At 44.1% G+C, this 20,953-nt stretch overlaps 1 protein-coding gene across 3 annotated transcripts in view; it reads left to right on the top strand.

The window, feature by feature from the left end:
• Positions 1-20,953, top strand: part of BCAR3 (breast cancer anti-estrogen resistance 3) — a 281,941-nt gene that overhangs the window by 195,110 nt on the left and 65,878 nt on the right. For all 3 annotated transcript variants that reach the window (XM_011940002.1, XM_011940001.1, XM_011940003.1), the window contains one exon: positions 5,705-5,744. In XM_011940002.1, the coding sequence (XP_011795392.1) occupies positions 5,705-5,744 (40 nt within the window). The remainder of the gene's footprint in view (positions 1-5,704; positions 5,745-20,953) is intronic.

The raw sequence follows: 20,953 nt of genomic DNA, 5'->3' as shown, positions 1-20,953 counted from the left end.
GGAGGGGCACCCATGTTCAGAACAAAAATTCACCACACAAGAATCTTTCTTATAAAATTACTTTCCTTTTTACCTTCTTTACCAAAAATACTTCTTTGTATCTTTAACTTTCTTTTCATCTCTTATTTACCTTGTTTTAGACATAGCCCTATGGAGTTTGAGTTAGACAAAGATATTTCACCTTTAATAAGAACATTAAAAAGAAAATGTTTTCCTGTAATTCTTAAATCAGAAATTATCCAGATACTTAATATCAAATAACTTTAGATCCTAAATTATGACAGGTTTGTTTGTAAGCATTTATTCCATTACGTTTACCTGATGAATGTATGAATGTAATAGTTTACCTAGACTATTAACAAAAACTGTGATAGCTAATAAAGTTATTTTCCTAGTAACTATTTTTATAGCTGTGAATTTTAGGTATTTACTTAAGTAATAAAACTTATGCTTAATTTTAAGGGTATTTATACCAATAACTCAGCATTTAGTTATTTTCATTAAGTCAACAATATTTCATAGGTATACACAAGCAAAGATTATTCTGTCTTGGGCTGGGTTTTATAGTTGATAATCCTCATGGCAAATTTTATAGTGTTCTGCAGGGATAAACATTGCTAGTATTTATCAATAATTTTTTTTTTTTTTTTGAGACGGAATTTTGTTCTTGTTGCCCAGGATGTAGTGCAATGGCACCATCGCAACCTCTGCCTCCCAGGTTCAAGTGATTCTCCTGCCTCACCCTCCCGAGTAGCTGGGATTACAGGCATGCACCACCATGCCAGGCTAATTTTGTATTTTTAGTAGAGATGGGGTTTCTCCATGTTGGTCAGGCTGGTCTCGAACTCCCAACCTCAGGTGATCCACATGCCCCGGCCTCCCAAAGTGCTAGGATTACAGGCGTGAGCCACCATGCTCAGCCTACCAATAATTTTAAAGCCACCTTATTTATTAAAGATTTTACTTAAGTCACGGGTATCTGGGTAATTTCCAATTTAAGAATCAGAGGAAAACATTTTCTTTTTAATGTTCTTATTAAAGGTGAAATATCTTTGTCTAATTCAAACCTTGTAGGGTTATGTCTAAAAGCATTTGACTAGTCTTTTAAGTATCTGATTAAGGGCTTTTATGTATTTTTTAAGCCAATTAATTAGAGTGCTTTATATATTTTTAGTAGTGAAACATTGTTTACACAGTGTATAAATACATAGAGGTATTTAGGCATGCTGATAGAAATACATTTTATAGATTCATAAAGACTTTTTCTTTTTTTCTAGCTTAGATTCAAAATTCTTGATAACTTGTTGCATCACTCTAGGCAGTTCTCAGCTAAATAGTCCTAAATTTGCATATTAAAGGAAACAACTCAGGTGAAGATCCAATAGCAAAATTTACATGATGAGCTACAGGGAGAAAAAGTTTGGTGTGCTAGAGGGCAATTAAAATGAATTTAGCTGCCAATTAAACATATATATTATAAAATTATATATTTATATTTAATGTGTATATCACATAATATGCATATCATAAAATGCATATATAATTTATAATGGCCTTTTAAATATACATAGATACATGTATACACACATATACAAACAGAGATCCTGTAGCTTTACTTTAGTGCTTTAGCCTTGAAATAAGTATAAATTCGCTGGCTTGCAAAAAACAAAACAAAACAAAAAAAACGGTTAGATCCAAACAGTGGTTTTTATCTCAGTGCAAAAGTAACAGCAGATTTAAAGTAGGCAGAAAGGAAATAGAAAAAGAGAATTTAGGGACTCTATAGTTTGCAGGTCGACCTTAGGGTTCCTTTTCCTTAATGTAAATGTGCACAAAGACCATATTACTTCTGTTTTACATAAACTCTGGCAAGTTGAGGTGCCGTAAAACCTACGAAGTACTCGAAAGGGAATCATTCTCCTTATTTTTAGAGTATTTCTTTCCCACATGTTTTTTTTTTTTTTTTTCTTGAAAGGAGGAACTGAGCTCTGGCCTTAGGATTTGTGTGGTGGATGGATACGTGTCCTGGACAAGCCGTTTGTAAAATGAATTTGTACTGAGGATTTCCCTGCAGGGTTGCTGCACGTTGTGGGGGATCCACCCCACAGACACTCCCACGAGGCCCCCAGTCACCCATGGGCACCTTTTGGCTGGGAGGAGCAAATGCCCTTTCTCTTCAAAGCTGAAAAAACCGTCTCTCATTTACCTACAAAAACAACAGTTCAGTTTCTCATGCAAATGCGCACAGCCAAGCCAAATTGAGATTAATTCTGAGAGAAAAAGCAATAGAGGAGACCCTTTAGAATGCACCTTTGAACTAGAATTAGGATCTTACACAACAATTTCCTAGGAGAAAAATCAGCTCAAGAATAAATTAAGGACCATCAACCAAAACGGGAGGTCCGGAGCTCAGGCGGACTTACCAGTTCCACCAGAGGAGAAGCTCAAACTGGGTGAGGCTGCAGTGGTCCCGGGCTGGTACCTTAGCTCCAGTTTCAGGCAATTCCTTCAGGGTCCTGAGTCTTCTCTGAGGCCCCACGTGTTTGGGCATCAAATTATTGTCAGTGAAGAGTCAAACTGTAAAATATTTGAAGAGATTTATCCTGAGCCAAATATGAGTGACCATGGCCTGTGACACAGCCCTCAGGAGATCTTGAAAGAATGTGCCCCTGGTGGTTGGGGTACAGCTTGATTTTATACATTTTAGGGAGGCATGAGCCATCCATCAATCAAATACATTGAAGAAATACATTGGTTTGGTCCAGAAAGGCGGGACAACTCAAAGCAGGGGCTTCCAGGCTGTAGGTGAATTTAAACATTTTCTGGTTGACAATTGATTGAGTTTGTCTAAAGACTGGGGATTGATAGAAAGGAAATGTTCAGGTTAAGATAAAAGATTGTGGGGACCAAGGTTCCTTTGAAGTCTTATAGTGGCTGTCCTTAGAGACAACAGATGACAAATGTTTCCTATTCTAATCTTTAAAAGGTGCTAGACTTTTAGTTAATCTCTTTAGGATTGGGAGGTCCTGGAAGAAAAAGATCTAGCTATGTTAATGGAGATTCTTTACAGATAAAAATTTTCCCCCACAAAGGACAGCTTTGCAGCGCCATTTCAAAATATAGCAAAGAAACATGTTTTACAGTAAAATATTTTGACTTTCTTCTTTGTCACATGTTATGCCAGAGTCAGATTGGTAAGTAAGTCATGATATGTAGGGTTAAATAAAACCCATCTGATGAGAATTTATGGTTTGTAGGGCATGACTCTCCAGACCCCTTAGATAGGAATTCGGGCAAGATAAAAAAATCAGAGCTTAGTCCTCAGTATGTATCCAAGATATACAACATGATGCTATGGAATACATGTAATATTTAAAAGGTGACTATAGTTGAAGCAAATTAATATATTCATCATCTCACATAGTTATCCACTTTGTTTTTGTGGCAAGATCAATTGAAATCTACTCAGCATGAAACCCATGTACAGTACAGTTGTATTACCTGTAGTCCTCATGTTGTCCATTAGAGCTCTAGGCTTGTTCATCCTTCATATCTGCTGCTTTTTATCCTTTGACCTGCATCTCCCCATTTCCTCTCCCTTCTGCCCCCGTCACCATAACCACTGTTTTTTTCTCTCCCTGTATATTTGACTTTTAAAAAATTTTTCTTTTTCTTTTTCTTTTCTTTGCTCTGTCGCCCAGGCTGGAGTGTGGTGGTGTGATCTCGGCTCACTGCAACCTTCACCTCCTGGGTTCAAGCAATTTTCCTGTCTCAGCCTTCCAAGTAGCTGGGACTATAGGCACCCACCACCATGCCCGGCTAATTTATTTATTTATTTATTTTTTGTATTTTTAGTAGAGACAGGGTTTCACCATGTTGGTCATGCTTGTCTCCAACTCCTGACCTCAAGTGATCCACCCGCCTTGGCCCCCCAAAAGGCTGGGATTACAAGCACGAGCCACCACGCCCGGGCTCTTTTTTTTTTTTTTTTGAGACAGAGTTTCGCTCTTGTTGGCCAGGCTGGAGTCGAACTCCTGACCTCAGGTGATCCACCCGCCTTGGCCTCCCAAAGTGCTGGGATTACAGGTTTAGCCACCGTACCTGGCCAGGAAGGATAATTCTAATTGCTAATAGTTGTTATTCTAAGCTCTTTATTTACTTTAATCCCCACTCCACCCGCTGAGGCAAGGTTTTCAAATTATTATTATTATTTTATTTATTTATTTTTAGATGGAGTTTTGCTCTTGTTGCCCAGGCTGGAGTGCAATGGTGCGATCTCGGCTCACCGCAACCTCCGCCTCCCGGGTTCAAGTGATTCTCCTGCCTCAGCCCCCCAAGTAGCTGGGATTACAGGTATGCGCCACCACGCCTGGCTAATTTTGCATTTTTAGCAGAGATAGGGTTTCTCCATGTTGGTCAGGCTGGTCTCAAACTCCCGACCTCAGGTGATCTGCCCGCCTCGGCCTTCCAAAGAACTGGGATTACAGGCATGAGTCACCGCGCCCGGGCTATTTTATTTATTTATTTTTGAGACGAGTCTCACTCTGTCGCCCAGGCTGAAATGCAATGGCACCATCTTGCCTCACTGCAACCTCTGCCTCCCCAGTTCCAGCGATTGTCCCACCTCAGCCTCATGAGTAGCTGGGATTACAGGCGCCTGCCACCATGCCTGGCTAATTTTTTGTATTTTTAGTAGAGACGGGATTTCACCATGTTGGTCATGCTTGTCTCCAACTCCTGACCTCAAGTGATCCACCCGCCTTGGCCCCCCAAAAGGCTGGGATTACAAGCACGAGCCACCACGCCCGGGCTCTTTTTTTTTTTTTTTTGAGACAGAGTTTCGCTCTTGTTGGCCAGGCTGGAGTGCAATGGTGTGATCTTGGCTCACCGCAACCTCTGCCTCCTGGGTTCAAACGATTCTCCTCCCTCAGCCTCCCTAGTAGCTGGGATTACAGGCATGTGTCACCACACCCGGCTAATTTTGTATTTTTAGTAGAGATGGGATTTCTCCATGCTGGTCAGGCTGGTCTCGAGCTCCCCACCTGCCTTGATCAGCCCGCCTTGGCCTCCCAAACTGCTGGGATTACAGGCATGAGCCACTGCACCTGGCCTATATGGGGGAATAAAAACACTGGGCACACACAACGGTAGGATGAATTGCTGAGGTTTTCACCAGGAGTGGGTGGGTAACAGCCAGCAATGAGAAGAGAAGGCTCCGTTCCCTCCATCACTGGGCAACCTGGGGCAGCCCCTCCACCCGCCTAAGCCTCTCCTTTCCTCCTGTCAATGTGGGCATGACACAGTTACTGGTGGGGACATTTTGGAGATTAACCCAGACACCACCAGTGACCGAAAGTGCCATACGTTCGCATACCCAGTCCTGCCTACCTCCCACCTCTGCCATCCCCTGAGCTCTTTGCTTCAGACTTTCACTTTCTATGCTCAAGTAAATCTAGAATTACCACATATAAATACTCTAACATTCTGGGCCTGAATTTCACAGGGAGGCATGTGGGAGCTTCTAGACTGAGGTCACGGTGGTATCTCCCACCCCACCACACACACCCTGTCGTGAATACTGTCTGGGAGATGGGGCCCAGCTTAGTAACTTAATGAATAGGGTGAAATAATGTTGGACATATTATACTCAATGTAAGAATGCATCGTTCCCAACCATTCTTATATTTATATTTTCTCTTTTCAGGGATCCACATCTTCTGGACCCAACTCTGGAATATGTGAAGGTAGGAAATCAGGATTAAACATGTAGCCGTGACCCTGGGTAGTAGATTTTCCATTTGGATCACAAAGTTGCTAAGTAATGTTGCAGCCTGATTTGTGTAAAAAGCTGGTTAGACTCGCCAAAACAACGGGGAGGAAATTTGACTCCTAGGCCTTTGGTAAATTTTGTAGGGGTCTCACGTCATCCTATTACAGGTACCCTTATCTGGCCTTAGAGCCAGATATGTTTTAAAATTCAGAGTTTTTTTTTTTTTTTTCTGGAGAGGTAATATGGTATGTATAGTAATACCCCCAGAGAGGTTTGGGGTCTGTCCTCCTTATTTCTTCTCTTTTTTTTTTTTTTTTTTTTTTTTTTTTTTTTGAGACGGAGTCTTGCTCTGTCGCCCGGGCTGGAGTGCAGTGGCCGGATCTCAGCTCACTGCAAGCTCCGCCTCCCGGGTTTACGCCATTCTCCTGCCTCAGCCTCCCGAGTAGCTGGGACTACAGGCGCCTGCCACCGCGCCTGGCTAATTTTTTTTTTGTATTTTTTAGTAGAGACGGGGTTTCACCGGGTTAGCCAGGATGGTCTCGATCTCCTGACCTCGTGATCCGCCCGTCTCGGCCTCCCAAAGTGCTGGGATTACAGGCTTGAGCCACCGCGCCCGGCCACACTCATTATTTTCACAGTGACATGTAAGAGTATTCACACTAAGAGGGATAAATAGATAACAAATTATTTTACGTAGTTCAGGTTACATTGTGTCACCAAATGAGTTTGCTGCCAAGTGAGGTTTTTTTAATGTTTGTGTTCAGAGTTTTTTGGATTTGGGAATGTAGATGAGGAATTGTGGACCCGTATTTACCTTCAGTGGAGGACCGAAGCCTCCCTGAGATTTTGTGAGCCATCTTTTCCATTCCAAGAGCCACCCTCTTGTTCAGGGCTAATCTGGGGTCAAGTAGTAACATTAGGTACTTAGTTACTTTCCAGCGGGACTGGCCATCGATGCTTCTAAATATTCAACCCTTCTAAATAATGTATTTCTTCTGAGCAGGAAGAAAAGATGCTTTTCACTTCTTCCCTCTGCCTCCTCATTTTCCAGTGTTGCTGTTTGCTTTATTTTCTTTTATTTTTGAAACTGTATTCTGGCACCTCCTACAGAAGAAAGAAGTCTGATTCTCACATTTGGTTTCTTGGATTTATGACAGCATAGTTATTTTTTGGGAGAAATCGTGGCAAGAATTAGAGTTTAGAATCAGGAGCCTCATTCCACATTCACTATCCCAAGGGCAGCATCCTAGTTTCAGAGTATGTAGGCCTATCTCTTTTGTGTGTACCCATGCCTTCCCCAGAGTCTTGCCATTTCCTCCCTCTTTAAAAGACCGGAGGATGGACGGAAGAGGAGGAAGCTCCAGTAGAACCACTTGGCCCCTTGGGGCAGTTGTAGTGAAGTTTGTTGGAATAGAGGTGGATATTCTTTTTTCCCGTCTCTTATCCCTGAATGACAACTGAGCTGTGTTTTCATGGGAGAAAATGTGTAATCCTAAACCTGCAGGGCCACCACACCAGAATCTGGCCAGAGCTTTATAAATAGTGTATCTGTGTCCCTCCCAGATGCATCACATGTTTTGTGCAGGTTATGCATCGCAAAGTATTAGAGGATGCTATTTGCGTAGACTGTGATTTGACTTAACAAAAAATGCACTCTAGAATTCTGCAGTGTGTAACAACAGCCCTTTAAAAATCACTCCATGCCATGTTTCAGAAATTGGCTGTCTCCTACCATGGGCCAGTCTGGCTGTGCTCAGCAAGTATTCTGCCTTCTTCTTACTCCAATACCTCAGTTTTTTCTTTTACAAAAGTCCAAACCCCTTTTAAGATAATTTGGTGGTGCATTCTCAAGCTAAATATAGAGGATTTTGGAATGGCCTGTTTAGGTGTTATCCAAGCTATTGCATCTCATTTATGAGTATCAATCATTGTGAGTTGAGTGGTATTGACAAAGAAGAGATTTTGGAGTTGTAGTGGCTTCTGTTTATCTGGGCTCTCTTTGCCTTCTCCTGGCAGTGAGATGTGATGGAACTGCTCTTTGAGGTTCAGAAGGGTTCTCCTTTTCAAGAACGTGTTGAGGTATTCCGAAGGGTACCCTTTCCTCCTAACTTGATCTGAATCTAGTCAGAGCCTTGTAAATGATGTGTCTGTATCCTTCCTAAATGTATCACTTTTGTTTCTTTGTCACTTCACCCTTGGTTTAGAGGGATGGTTTGGGAATGTGTTAGGCCAATGTGGGGTATTTTCATTTGCCCCTATGGACACTAAGGCTCTGAAAGCATGTCCATAGTGGTCTCTGACGTAAAGGTCCAAGAGGACCCAGAGACCCATCTTCTTGGCTTGGGTCTGTTGTAGGACTTCTCACACTTAGTTGCCCTGTGGAGCCAGGCTGACTAGTGCCAGGAAGGCCTCCTAAGTTGATGCCAGCTGGTGCCTCATGGCTGGAGATAAATCAAGGGAGGTGAGAGAGTTGCAGATAAACTGAGGTGCAGTTTGACCCCCTTAACTTCTTGTCTACAATCCCCTTGTGCACTTACTGCCTCTTGAGCTTAGAGAAAAGTAGTTCTATGTGAATTATGTTGTCTCATAAAGACCCCTTCCAGTGGGTTCAGATTCATTGGTCGAAAAAACAAGCATCACGAAGCCAAACTTTAGGATCCATTTTGACCCCAGAATGGGGAGAGTCTTATCCTATCCTGAGTCTCATCTGGGCAGGGGAAGCACCCAGTTGTGGCCAACAGATAGCAGTCCAAATACTGGCAGGAGCTCCAGCCCCAGGTCTCCCTCCCTCCCTGTGTCTTTAAATGCTGCTCCCTTGCCGGGCCCTGTGGCTCACACCTGTAATCCCAGCACTTTGGGAGGCCAAGGCGGGTGGATCACCCGAGGTCAGGAGTTCGAGACCAGCCTGGCCAACATGGTGAAACCCCGTCTCTACTAAAAATACAAAAATTAGTCGAGTGTGGTGGCAGGCATCTGTAATCCTAGCTACGCAGGAGGCTGAGGCAGGAGAATCGCTTGAACCCAGGAGGCGGAGATTGTAGTGAGCTGAGATTGTACCATTGCATTCCAGCCCGGGCGACAAGAGTGAGACTCCATCTCAAAAAAAAAAAAAATGCTTCTCCCCTCCCCGTCAGAGACTTTCCAGCCATCTTCCCTTGGGTTTTTCAGTGCCCAGATAGAAGAGAGAGGTCTGGGACTGCCTCCTGCCTCCTCGGGTCTGGGAGAGACAAGGTACTGAGGCTGACCCTCGTAGCTGGTGGGGCAAGGGGACTGCAGTGTCATGGCAGGAGAGAGCTGGGTGGAGAAAGAATCCAGTGTTCAGCTCTGGCAGTTTGTATGCGTGTCCTTCTAGCACCGCGCACCGTTTGTGTTGCAGTACGTTCATGCCGGGTGAAAGGGGACCAGTTTCTCGGTTGCTTAGCTACCGGTCGTTCATCCCAAGTGGAATGGAGGAAAATATGCATGGCTGGGAAGCCCCAGGGCTGCTTGACAGCTCTTTTACCTTGTCCAGCAGGCTGGCCTCCTGCTGGGACTTCTGACAGCACCAAGACCCCAAAGGCTCAATTTGATATTTGGATGTGAGAGGAAAATAAATTGCAGATCCAAAGTAGCCCAGGGATTTGGGGATCTCATTCCTCACTGTTTCTGTTTCTTTAATTCCGGAACTTAAAGGAGAGAATTTTTCTTTTCTTTTCTTTTTTTTCCCGTTTTTCCTAGCCTTCTCTCCTCACAATATTTTCCCCCCAACAGTAGCTCAGAACATGATCATCTTGAGAGTTTGGTTTTAACTTTTGTCTAATCATGAGGTCCTTTTCTGTGGTCAAACGTAATTGATTCTGTTTCACAAGATTGAAAGGAAAGATTTTTTCCAGATTGGAGCCGAACCCTCCAGAGTGGCTCCACCTTCCTCCTGCTGTTTACCACGTAGTCAGTGACTTCGGTTCCTGGCATACAGCTCTGGAATTTTCCTCTGCGTACCTAGCATACCTTACCCTAGATAAAACCAAACATTTTTTTTTTAATAGGAGGAAATATCTTTTAGAGCCAATAACCCTAGGCAAAATTATGAAGTAGAATTTTATCTCTATACTGCTGAATCTACTCACTGCCCCATTGCATTTGGCCAGATTTTTACCTCATTAAAACGCAATTACACTGTGTCCAGTTTCTTAGATCACTATCAAGTAGTTGCTTAGAAAATTTGATAAAATAATAGTGCTAAAATGTTAATAAATGATAACCGCTCCATGTGTTCCCCTTCCCAGATAGTTTTCCAACAGAGATTCACATCCCCTGAGACACCCCACCCCAGCGAGGGAGCTCAGTCCACACTCTGGTTCTTTTTGTTTTGTTTTGTTTTGAGACGGAGTCTTGCTCTGTCGCCCAGACTGGAGTATAGTGGCACAATCTTGGGTCACTGCAACCTCCGCCTCTCTGGTTCAAGCGCTTCTCCTGCCTCAGCCTCCCAAGTAACTGGGACTACAGGCGCCCACCACCACACCTGGCTAATTTTTTGTATTTTTAGTAGAGATGGGGTTTCACAGTGTTAACCAGGATGGTCTTGATCTCCTGACCTTGTGATCCACCCCCGTCCCCGGCCTCCCAAAATGCTAGGATTACAGGCGTGAGCCACCACACCCAGCCCACACTCTTGTTCTAATTAGTAATGTGACCCTGGATTTGCCACCTGCTCTCTGTGGGTTCCATTGTCCCCACAATAGAAACCTTGAGGTGGGCTAATGTTCCTTCTAGCTTAAGTTTTTAGGATTCTGCATGCCTAGAATAGGCTGGAGAGGAAAATCTTGTAGCCAGTGGTAAGGAGTTCTTAATTGTGCGATATCCCTGTTGATCCTAAGATTGCCATATTGATTGGAACAGGATACCATTTCATGTTGTATCTTGGATATGAAGACCAAGGCCATGACGGATCATAACTGCCACCACGGTGTTCCCAGAAGAGTGGAAGTTACCCCAGCACTCCTGCATTGCTCTGTGATCCATTATGGTTCACTTCTGTAACCCTCTTTGAACCTATGAAGCCTAGGCTCACTTCCACTCTTTATCATTCTCTTCCTTTTATTTTCCCCTGGAACTGCATCTTTAAGCTTCAGAAGTTGCCCCCACAACCTGCACTAAATATAAATGTATATTATCTCCTCTGGGTGCGGTGGCTCACGCCTGTAATCCCAGCACTTTGGGAAGCCGAGGTGGGTGGAAAACCTGAGGTCAGGAGTTCGAGACCAGCCTGACCAGCATGGTGAAACCCCAACTCTACTAAAAATACAAAAATTAGCTGGGTGTGGTGGCAGGTGCCTGTAATCTCAGCTACTCAGGAGGCTGAGGCAGGAGAATTGCTTGAACTTGGGAGGTGGAGGTTGCAGTGAGGCGAGATTGGGCAATTACACTCCAGCCTGGGCAACAGAGCAAGACTCCGTCTCCAAAAAAAAAAAAAAAATTTACATCTTCTCCTTCCCCTTTGTACCTATATTCCTTTTAGGCTCAAGACTAGTGCTGTTTTGTTTATTTTGTTTTTTGAGACAGGGGCTTACTCTGTTATCCAGGCTGGAGTGCAGTGGCTTGATCATAGCTCACCAAAGCCTTGAACTACTCGGCTCAAGCAATCCTCCCACCTCAGCCCCCTCAAGTAACTGGGACCACAGATGACCACCGCCATGCCTGACTATTTTTTTCTTATTTTTTATAGAAACAGGGTCTCACTATGTTGCCCAGGCTTGTCTGGAACTGTTGGCCTCAAGTGATACTCCTGTCTCAGCCTCCCAAAGTGCTGGGATTACAGATATGAGCCACCATGCTGGGCCAAGACTAATTCTTTTTGGCCTCTTCACACACCAGCCCTACAGTTATTTTAGTAAAGAGTTCTTTTTCTGGGGGTGATTTAAGCTGTAGTTTTTTAAGGGAGGAAGTGATTGGCTAGGGCAGGGCTGGGTGATTTTTCTTTTAGAAGAATTGTTATACATTTTCCATTTTTAAATAAATTGTCGTCAAAAAAGATACATTAGAAAATATGGTGAAGTGGAAAAAAATATTGGAATGCCTGTTTTTTTCAAATTAGCGGTGAGTAGGCAAGTGGTTTTTTGTAGCCAGGCTGTAAACAGCACGCTTGCCCGCCTGTGGACAAAGGCCTGCTCTCCAGGCGACTGCAGTGAGGAAGTGTCAGGACGGAATGCAGCCTTTTGTTCCTGGCTAGATTCCTAGTGAACGCATGTCCTCTTTCTTTTGTAGTCAGCCTTGGTGGGTTCTTGTTAGACCCACTGTGAGCTGTAATAGAATGACCTACAGTCTCTGAGCTTGATGCACAGGCTAGGAGAGGAAAGGACAAGGCTGCAGCTGTTATTCTCAGTGGGGGCAGCGCCCTGCAGCTTCTCCCTTCACAGTACAGATGACCCCAGAGAAACTCAGGAAGCTCTCCTTTGTGGGGTCAATGCTCTGAAAATTCTCCTTCGCAAAGGGTCTTCTAGGTCTATAGATGTTACAGGCCATCCAAGGCTTAGATCTCAGCAAGGCCATTTCCTGCAGCCAGCTGGGGATACATTAGGTCACCCAGCATATTTTAAAAGGAGTAATTATGCAAATTCCAGCACCAAGAATAAGTGCCCTGGCTGCCGGAGACCTCAGTGGAGAAGGGGTGACGTGACTTCAGCTCCCTTTTTGTGCTCAAGATGGCTGCAGCCATGGTCACAGTTAAATAGCTGTCTTTGAGGGAAGCCTTTTCTTCCAGCAGGAAAGCAGGAAAGCAGGAAAGCAGGCCAGTCTGCTCTGAATTAGCCAGCTCGCAAAGTATGAAAGGGACTTACAAAAACAATGGCACGCTGGACATTCCGTGAGATTTTAACAAGTTATATGAACCAAATAATGGGCCGATTGGCTGGCTCTGCAGGTTTTTGCCTGAGTGTGCACATTGGCAGAGCCAGTGCTGGCCCCTGTGGGACCAGAGATCAAACGCCGCCAGCAGTGAATGTAAAACAGCCCTGGCCCGCTCTAGGGCCCACATGCAGAGGGACGAAAGGGAGCTCCCATCCAACTTCTTCCACTCCACCCCAAAAACATTCTCTGCAAATATTCTTGGGAGGTTTGGTGTTACTACAGTTACGAAAAATGCTGAGGTAGGATGTTCGCACATCCTAGGTATGGACGACAGTCTCCCTCATTCAGTGGAATCTTATCCTTCGGGTCTGTGAAAGTGTGGCCATTTATAAAAAGTAAAACCTTATGAAAACACATGTCTGAGCCGGGCGCGGTGGCTCAAGCCTGTAATCCCAGCACTTTGGGAGGCCGAGACGGGCGGATCACGAGGTCAGGAGATCGAGACCATCCTGGTTAATATGGTGAAACCCCATCTCTACTAAAAAAACAAAAATTGCCGGGCGAGATGGCGGGCGCCTGTAGTCCCAGCGACTCGGGAGGCTGAGGCAGGAGAATGGCGTAAACCCGGGAGGCGGAGCTTGCAGTGAGCTGAGATCCGGCCACTGCACTCCAGCCTGGGCGACAGAGCAAGACTCCGTCTCAAAAAAAAAAAAAAAAAAAAAAAAAAGAAAACACATGTCTGTATAAAAGTCTATGTCCATGTTTATAGTGACATTATTCATAATTGACAAAAACAACTGGAGACAACCCCAAAGTCCTTCAACTGGGAAAAATGTAGTACACCCGTACAGTGATGTGTTATTTAACTGTAAAGAGGAATGGATTTTATTTACTTATTTTTTTAAGAAACAGAGTCTCACTATGTTGCCCTGGCTGGAGCGCAGTGGCATGATCTTGGCGCATTGCAACCTCCACTTCCTGGGTTCAAGCAATTTTCCTCCCTCAGCTTCCCAAATAGCTGGGATTACAGGCATGGGCCACCATGCCCAGCTAATTTTTTTGTGTTTTTAGTAGAGGTGGGGTTTTGCCGTGTTGGCCAGCCTGGTCTCGCACTCCTGACCTCAAATGATCCGCCCACCTCGACATCCCAAAGTGCTAGGATTATAGGCATGAGCCATCGCGCCCAGCCAAAACTCCCCATTTTAAACATCAGATCTCATGAGACTTACTTACTGTCATGAGAACAGCATGGGAAAGACCTGCCCCCATGATTCAGTTACCTCCCACCAGGTCCCTCCCACAACACGTGGGAATTCGAGATGAGATTTGGGTGGGGACAGCCAAACCGTATCATGCATGAATCCTGAATACATTACATTGAGTGAAAGTAGACAGTCTCAAAGGCTACATACTCGATAGTTACATTTATATGATATTCTGGAAAAGGCAAAACTTATAGTGACAGAAAACAAATAAATGGTTGAAAAGAGGTTGGGGAGGAGATGAAGTGCACCAGGGAGCTTTTGGGGACGATAGAAATAGAAATATGGTGATTGAAGTGATAGTTACCCAACTGGGTTGTTTGTCAGTGCTCATGGAATTGTACTAAAAAGGGTGACTTTTGCTGAATGCAAATTATACCCAGTAAGCCTGAGCTTAAAAAGCAAGCTAGGCAGGGTGTGGTGGCTCATGCCTGTAATCCCAGCACTTTGGGAGGCCGAGGCAGGCGGATCACAAGGTCAGAAGTTTGAGACCAGCTTGGCCAACATGGTGAAGCCCCTGACTACTAAAAAAATACAAAAATTAGCTGGGCATGGTGGCGTGTGCCTGTAATCCAGCTACTCAGGAGGCTGAGGCAGGAGAATTGCTTGAACCTGAGAGGTAGAGGTTGCAGTGAGCAAAGATTGCACCACTGCACTCCTGCCTGGGCGACAGAGCAAGACTCTGTATCAAAACAAACAAAAAAAGGCAAGTTAAAGCCTTGTATTTCAGTCCTCAAGTGCTGCCACCTCAGTAGGAGAAATTTTCCATTTTGAGATGGGCCACACCAGGGAGGCCTGACCCTTGATGAAATGGAGAAAGTACCAAGCTTGAAGATTTTTGACTGCAGTGTCTCTTTCAACAGATATTTTTTAGTATATACCATGTGTTTGTAATTGTTCAGTCAGGTCAGACCAGGTGGCAGGAAAGTGTTACCAGGAGTCTAACCTGAGATAGTCACAGTGGGAATGGAAAGTTAGGCCACATGCTGAAGGCCTTTTAGAGATAGAATTAAGACCCAGTTATTAGGGAAGCTGAGAGATTCTAACAGGATGTAAATGGTGCAGATGAGAGAGAGAAGCTGGGGGCAGTTCCCGGGACCACACCAGTACCTAGCATTGTGCCAGAAGCCAGTAAATAGGGAGGAAAGAGGATGTCCATTTGGAAACCTTGTTACCACAGTGATGTTAATCTTTGAGCATTTGTGGATATCTTTAGACCAAGGGGTCAGCAAACTATAGCCTAAGACCAAATCTAGCCCACTACCTATTTTGGTATGACCACTAAGCTAAAAGTGGATTTTATATTTTAATATGACTTTATTTATTTATTTTTTTTTTTGAGTTGGAGTTTCGCTTTTATTGCCCAGGCTGGAGTGCAACCGTGCAGTCTCGGCTCACTGCAACCTCTGCCTCCTGGGTTCAAGCAATTGTCCTGCCTCAGCCTCCCAAGTAGCTGGGATTACAGGCACCCACCACCACGCCTAGCTAATTTTTTATATTTTTATTAGAGACAAGGTTTCATCATGTTGGTTGGGCTGGTCTTGAACTCCTGACCTCAGGTGATCCATTGCCTTGGCCTCCCAAAGTGCTAAAATGGCTTTTTAAAAATCAAAAGAAGAGTAGCAAAATTATATAAAGTTCCAGTTTTGATGTGCATCAATAGTTTTATTGGAACACAGCAATGCCCATTCATTTATGTATTGTCTGTGGCTGCTTTTCCTATAATGGTGGGACTGAGTACAGATTCTCCTCCACTTATGATAGGGCTACATTGCAATAAACCCATCACCAATTGAAAATATCCTAAGTTGAAAATGCATTTAATACACCTAATCTAGCGAATATTATAGCTTAGCCCACTGAATATTATAGTTTACCCAGCATCACCCAAGAGTATCATGGTACATGTTGCTAGCCTGGAAAAGATCACATTTCAAAATTTGAAGCACGCTGAATATGTATCACTTTAACGCCATCGTAAAGTTGAAAATCACTGGAACCATTGTTAAGTCAGGGCCTCTGTAGTTGTGGCACTATGGCCCCCAAAGCCTAACAGAACCTTTTACAGAAAGAGTTTTCTGGCCCTTGCTATAGACTCTTTGCACCTTTACTGTTTCTGTTTTGCCTTCCCAATAATGCCTAACAGGCTTTCAACAAAAGTGAGTCCTTGGGCAAGTTTTGTGATCTTGCACAATCACAAGGATAGTGCTTTTGTCACACTATGCAGGATTTGGACGCATCAACCTGCATCAGGTACACATCAGCTGACGTACATCTGAGGTGTACCTGTCAGCTCTGAGCAGCATCTCTCTGCTGCCCTGGTCGGTTCTGGCATCTTTAGCCCAGATGGATGAACAGGTGTGTGGGGCAGCATGGGTACTTGAACCCTGACTGCTCCTGCCTGAGGGTTGCTGGGATAACTCCTCAGCCCAGACACTGCTTTGTCCATGTAGCCTGAGATGGGTTTTCTTGTGCCCCAAGTCAGAGAGAAGTGACTTCTCACTGGGCCTCCTGAACTTGATGGTTTGAGATAAGGTCAAACCCTGGAGCTGCCCTCTGGAGGTGCCAAAAGGAACATGGTCTGGCCAGTGAGAGGAATAAGACCAGATTTACATTCTGTGTGGATTTGTATTCTGTGCTGCAGGCGTCAGCCTTGTAGCTGAGGCACCATCCTCCCTAGCTCAAGGAAGGATTCTTCTGAGATCCCAAACTGTAGGAATGGCTGAGAGACTCAAAAACTAACAGGCAGGCAAGAATTGAAACTGTGGCTTCTGATGGGACTCAGCTCCATATTGGACTTAGAATCTGGTGTGGCCTGTCGACCTCTAACCTCATCTCCTGCCACCCCAATAGTCACTGTCCTCTGCCACCCTGGCTTTCCCTAGTGTCCCTGGGACTTTGCCTTCCCATTGACCTGGAAGGTTCTGAGGCAGAATAGCTGAGTGGTTTGGAGTGAGTGCTAGGACACTGCTGTGGGTTGAATTATGTCCCCCAAAAGCGGTATGTTGAAGTCCTAACCCCCAGTACCTGTGAATGGTGACCTTATTGGGAAATAGGGTCATTGCAGATATAATCAAATTAAGATGAGGTCATATTGGACAAGGATGGGCTCTAATCCAGTGACTGGTATCCTCGTAAGAAGAAGGAGATTTGGACCAGACACAGGCGTAGAGGGAGAAGGCCATGTGAGGACAGAGACTGGGGGATGAGTCTGCAAGCCGAAGAGTGTCGGCAACCACCAGAGGTGAGGGAGAGGCAAGGCAGGCTCCTCCCTGCAGCCTTCAGAGCCATCGTGGCCCTCTGGATACTTTATATAGGGTTTCTAGCCTCCAGAGCTGTGAGACAATAAAAACATTTCTATTTTAAAGTTGCCAAGTTTGTGGTAATTGGTCATGGCAGTCCTGGGAAACGAATACAAATCCAGAGCCCTGTTTTAGCCATTTCTTGGTTATATGACCTTGGGCAAGTTACTGAAGTTCTCTGGAGCTCAGTTTCCTTACCAGTAAATGGGAATTTCGGGGGATTAAACAGTGAATACATGTGAAGTTCTTAGTTCTTAGCACAGTGCCCCACATGTAGTTAGCACTCAGCAAATACCAGCTTAGTGACTGTGGCTCCACTCCCTATGTGGCTGGTTCATTTGACTCACATTTCACTGCCTCAGAACAGCCTTCCCTGACATCCCTACTAAAAGCAGCCCCCAAGTCACTATCTCATTATTCTGTGTATTATCCTCATTTGTCCCAAATTTTATTTATTTTATTTACTTTTTTGAAACAAGGTCTGGCTTGGTCACCCAGGCTGGAGTGCAGTGGCAAGGTCTCAGCTCACTGTAATCTCTGCCTCCCAGGCTCAAACCATCCTCCCACTTCAGCTTCATGAGTAGCTGGGCCTACAGGCATGCACCACCACACCTGGCTGGTTTTTTTTTTTTCTTTTTTAGAGACCTGGTTTCACGTTGGCCAGGCTGGTCTCAAACTTGTGAGCTCAAGTGATTCGCCTGCCTTGGCCTCCCAAAGTGCTGAGATTACAGGTTTGAGCCACTGCGCCCGGCCTTATTTGTTTACCTTTAAAAATAAGACTTCTCACTAGCATGTGAGTCCTGAGGACCAACACCCTTCTTTTGTTTAGTGACTGAGCAAACACACCAGATGCACAAAGGCATTTATTTTAATTTTTAATTTTTGTGAGTACAGAGTAGGTGTATGTGAGATATTTTGATATAGGCATACAATGTGTAATAATCACATCAGGGTAAATGGGGCATCCATCACCATTTACTGAGTTACAAACAACCCAGTTATACTCTTCAGTTATTTTAAAATGTACACACACTGGACACTTAAATTTAGGGAAGGGGGAATGAGGTTGTTCTAAAAACTTTTATGTTTTCCAAAGCAGATAATGCTGATGTCTCTAAAATTTTTCCAGAAATCCTTCAGTGTTTTTATTTCAAAACAGCAAGGAGGTTCCCACACCTAACCTCAGTCTACCTTCTCTTGCCCCCCTGGTACACGATCAAAACTGTGGGGTTGCTGTTGTCACCTTAAAAACTCAAATATTTGGGCAGAGATATACACTGTTTTTAAAAGTGTAGTTCTGGCAACTTCTATGGCCTAGACCGGTCTACTCTTTGGGAGATCTTGTTAACTATAGGGAATCTTAACTTCCAACACCAAAATGAGAGGCCTGGATGGCGCGCTTTAGAATCATTTGCTGTTAAACTCTGCCCTCTAGTGGTCATCAGTGTCACAACAGTTCAACATTTGGCTACAATTCGGTTTCTAAATTTTCTGAAAGCTTTTGATATTAAATGTAATAGCGTGTCAGGACATTGTATTCAACTTCAGAAAGAAGAGCTGTGTTTACAATACATGAAAAGGCAGATTTAAATTGTCAAGGAATTTTATTAGAATTGTCAATGTTCTTGAACGAAGAGCTCTAAAATGCTATGATACTGTATGTAGATTTTGAGATAGGAGGTTTGCATTTGGCCTGAAGTTCCCTCTGGTAACCAAGAAGTTTCCTGGGAACAACTTGTATTTGAATCGTGATTTGATATCTGAAAAAATGTCTAGGCTTGGCAGGAAGGATGCTGGTACTGGGTAAGGCAGAAGACCGCATGCCTGGGAGACAGCATGGGCTCAGGCTGACTGGAGCAGGAGAGGACAGTGGGAGGAGCCTTGGGAGAAGCAGTGGGAGGAGCCTTCTTCTCTTGAATCAGAAAAGAGATTCCGAGAAGATCACGTTGTTCAGAGAACAATGAGTTTGGGAGGAGTTGTATTTATTTATTGCCAATGTATCTAACTACATATAACTTTGCAAGTTGCTTTTTTCGTTGGACATCATTCCATGTTAAACGTATGGGCCTCCCTCCTTTCGAGTGGGTACCCAGTATTCCATTGTATGAAATACAGTTATAGTTCACTAGCTCCCTACTGACATTTGGGTTTTGCTAATATTCTGTTAGAAACAGTTTTGTGGTTAGTACATAGTCATTTGGTAAATATTTGTTGAGTCTCTTCCCTGTGCTGGTCACTGTTCCAGGGGCTGAGGATACAGCAGTGAACAAAACAATATCCCTGCCCCCATGGAGCTTTTACTCTGGGGGTGGAGGACTGGGAAGACAATAAGAAAGACAATCAAGTCAATCCTGTTAGCTGACGATGAGTGCTTAGCAGAAAAGATGCGTCAGGGAAAGGAGCTATGAAAGTTGGGGTAAGGGGACATTAAATTTTAGACAGGGTGACCAGGGAAGGCCTCACCAAGAAGGTGACTTTTGAGTGGAAATACAAGTCAACTGTGATGTCTAAGGGGAAGAAGAAGGGCAAGGCTTTGAAGCCAGGGCCCGCCTCTTCCATGGAGGAACCAGGAGGCCAGAGGCTCGAGCTGGTGAAAGCAGCTGGTGTTAGAGCGGCAGAAGGTGATGTGCAAGGGATTGTGTGTCAGAGTAAGGACTTTAATTTTTTCTGGAATGAGATGGGAGGCATCTCAGGTTCACTTTGGCTTCTGTGTTGCTGCTAGACTGCAGGGGACAGGGGCTGAAGCAGGGAGACCAATGGGGAGGCCACTGTGATTGTCCAGATGAGAGATGATGGTAGTTTGGACCTGTGAGAGCAGGGGAGGTGGTAAAGAAGGGGGTTCTAGGGGCCATCAGCCCTTCCTGATGGATTGGACATGAGGTGGGGGAAGAGAGGAGCCACGCTTGATACTGGTAGGATGGTGCTGTTGTCAGTGGAGGTGGCTTGGTGTGTGTTTGTGCAAGAATTTTCAGAAGATAAAAATCTAGGAGTAGAATGATTCAGTGTCACATAATGGGTCAAAATAAAACTTCTTGGCAACTGAAAGATTCTTTTTATTTGTTGTTTCTTACATTTTTCTCCGTTTCTAATTTTTTTTTTTTTTTTTTTTTTTTCCTTTTTCTCCGTTTCTAATTTTTTTTTTTTTTTTTTTTGAGACGGAGTCTCGCTCTGTCACCCGGGCTGGAGTGCAGTGGCCTGACCTCAACTCACTGCAAGCTCCGCCTCCCGGGTTTACGCCATTCTCCTGCCTCAGCCTCCCGGGTAGCTGGGACTACAGGCGCCCACCACCTCATCCGGCTAGTTTTTTGTATTTTTTAGTAGAGATGGGGTTTCACCGTGTTAGCCAGGATGGTCTCGATCTCCTGACCTCGTGATCCGCCCGTCTCGGCCTCCCAAAGTGCTGGGATTACAGGCTTGAGCCACCGCGCCCGGCCTCTAATTTTTTTCTAATAGTGTTTTTATGATAGTTACTTATAAATAAAAATAAAAACACCCCTGTAATTGTATACCTTAGTCTACTCCATAGGTAAGATACTGAAAACTTGTGGCTCAATCAAAATTATGTAAAGCAAGTAAATATTAGAGCAGAAGTTCTTGAAGTCTTTTGTCTCAAGACATCTTAAAAATTATTGAGGACCCTAAAAAGTTTTTGTTATGTGACTTCTAGGTATTGATACTCATCATGTTAGAAATTAAAGTGGAATATTTTTAAATGTTTATTTATTTTTACTTAATGAGCATTTCATGTAATGTTTATTCATTTAAAAATAAGAGTAAACCCATTATATACCAGT

The sequence above is a fragment of the Colobus angolensis genome, unplaced genomic scaffold (genome assembly GCF_000951035.1).
Source record: "Colobus angolensis palliatus isolate OR3802 unplaced genomic scaffold, Cang.pa_1.0 Scaffold186, whole genome shotgun sequence".
NCBI classification, from domain to species: Eukaryota; Metazoa; Chordata; class Mammalia; order Primates; family Cercopithecidae; genus Colobus; species Colobus angolensis.
Note: the sequence above shows the minus strand (reverse complement) of the source record. Positions and strands in the feature narration are given on the sequence as shown.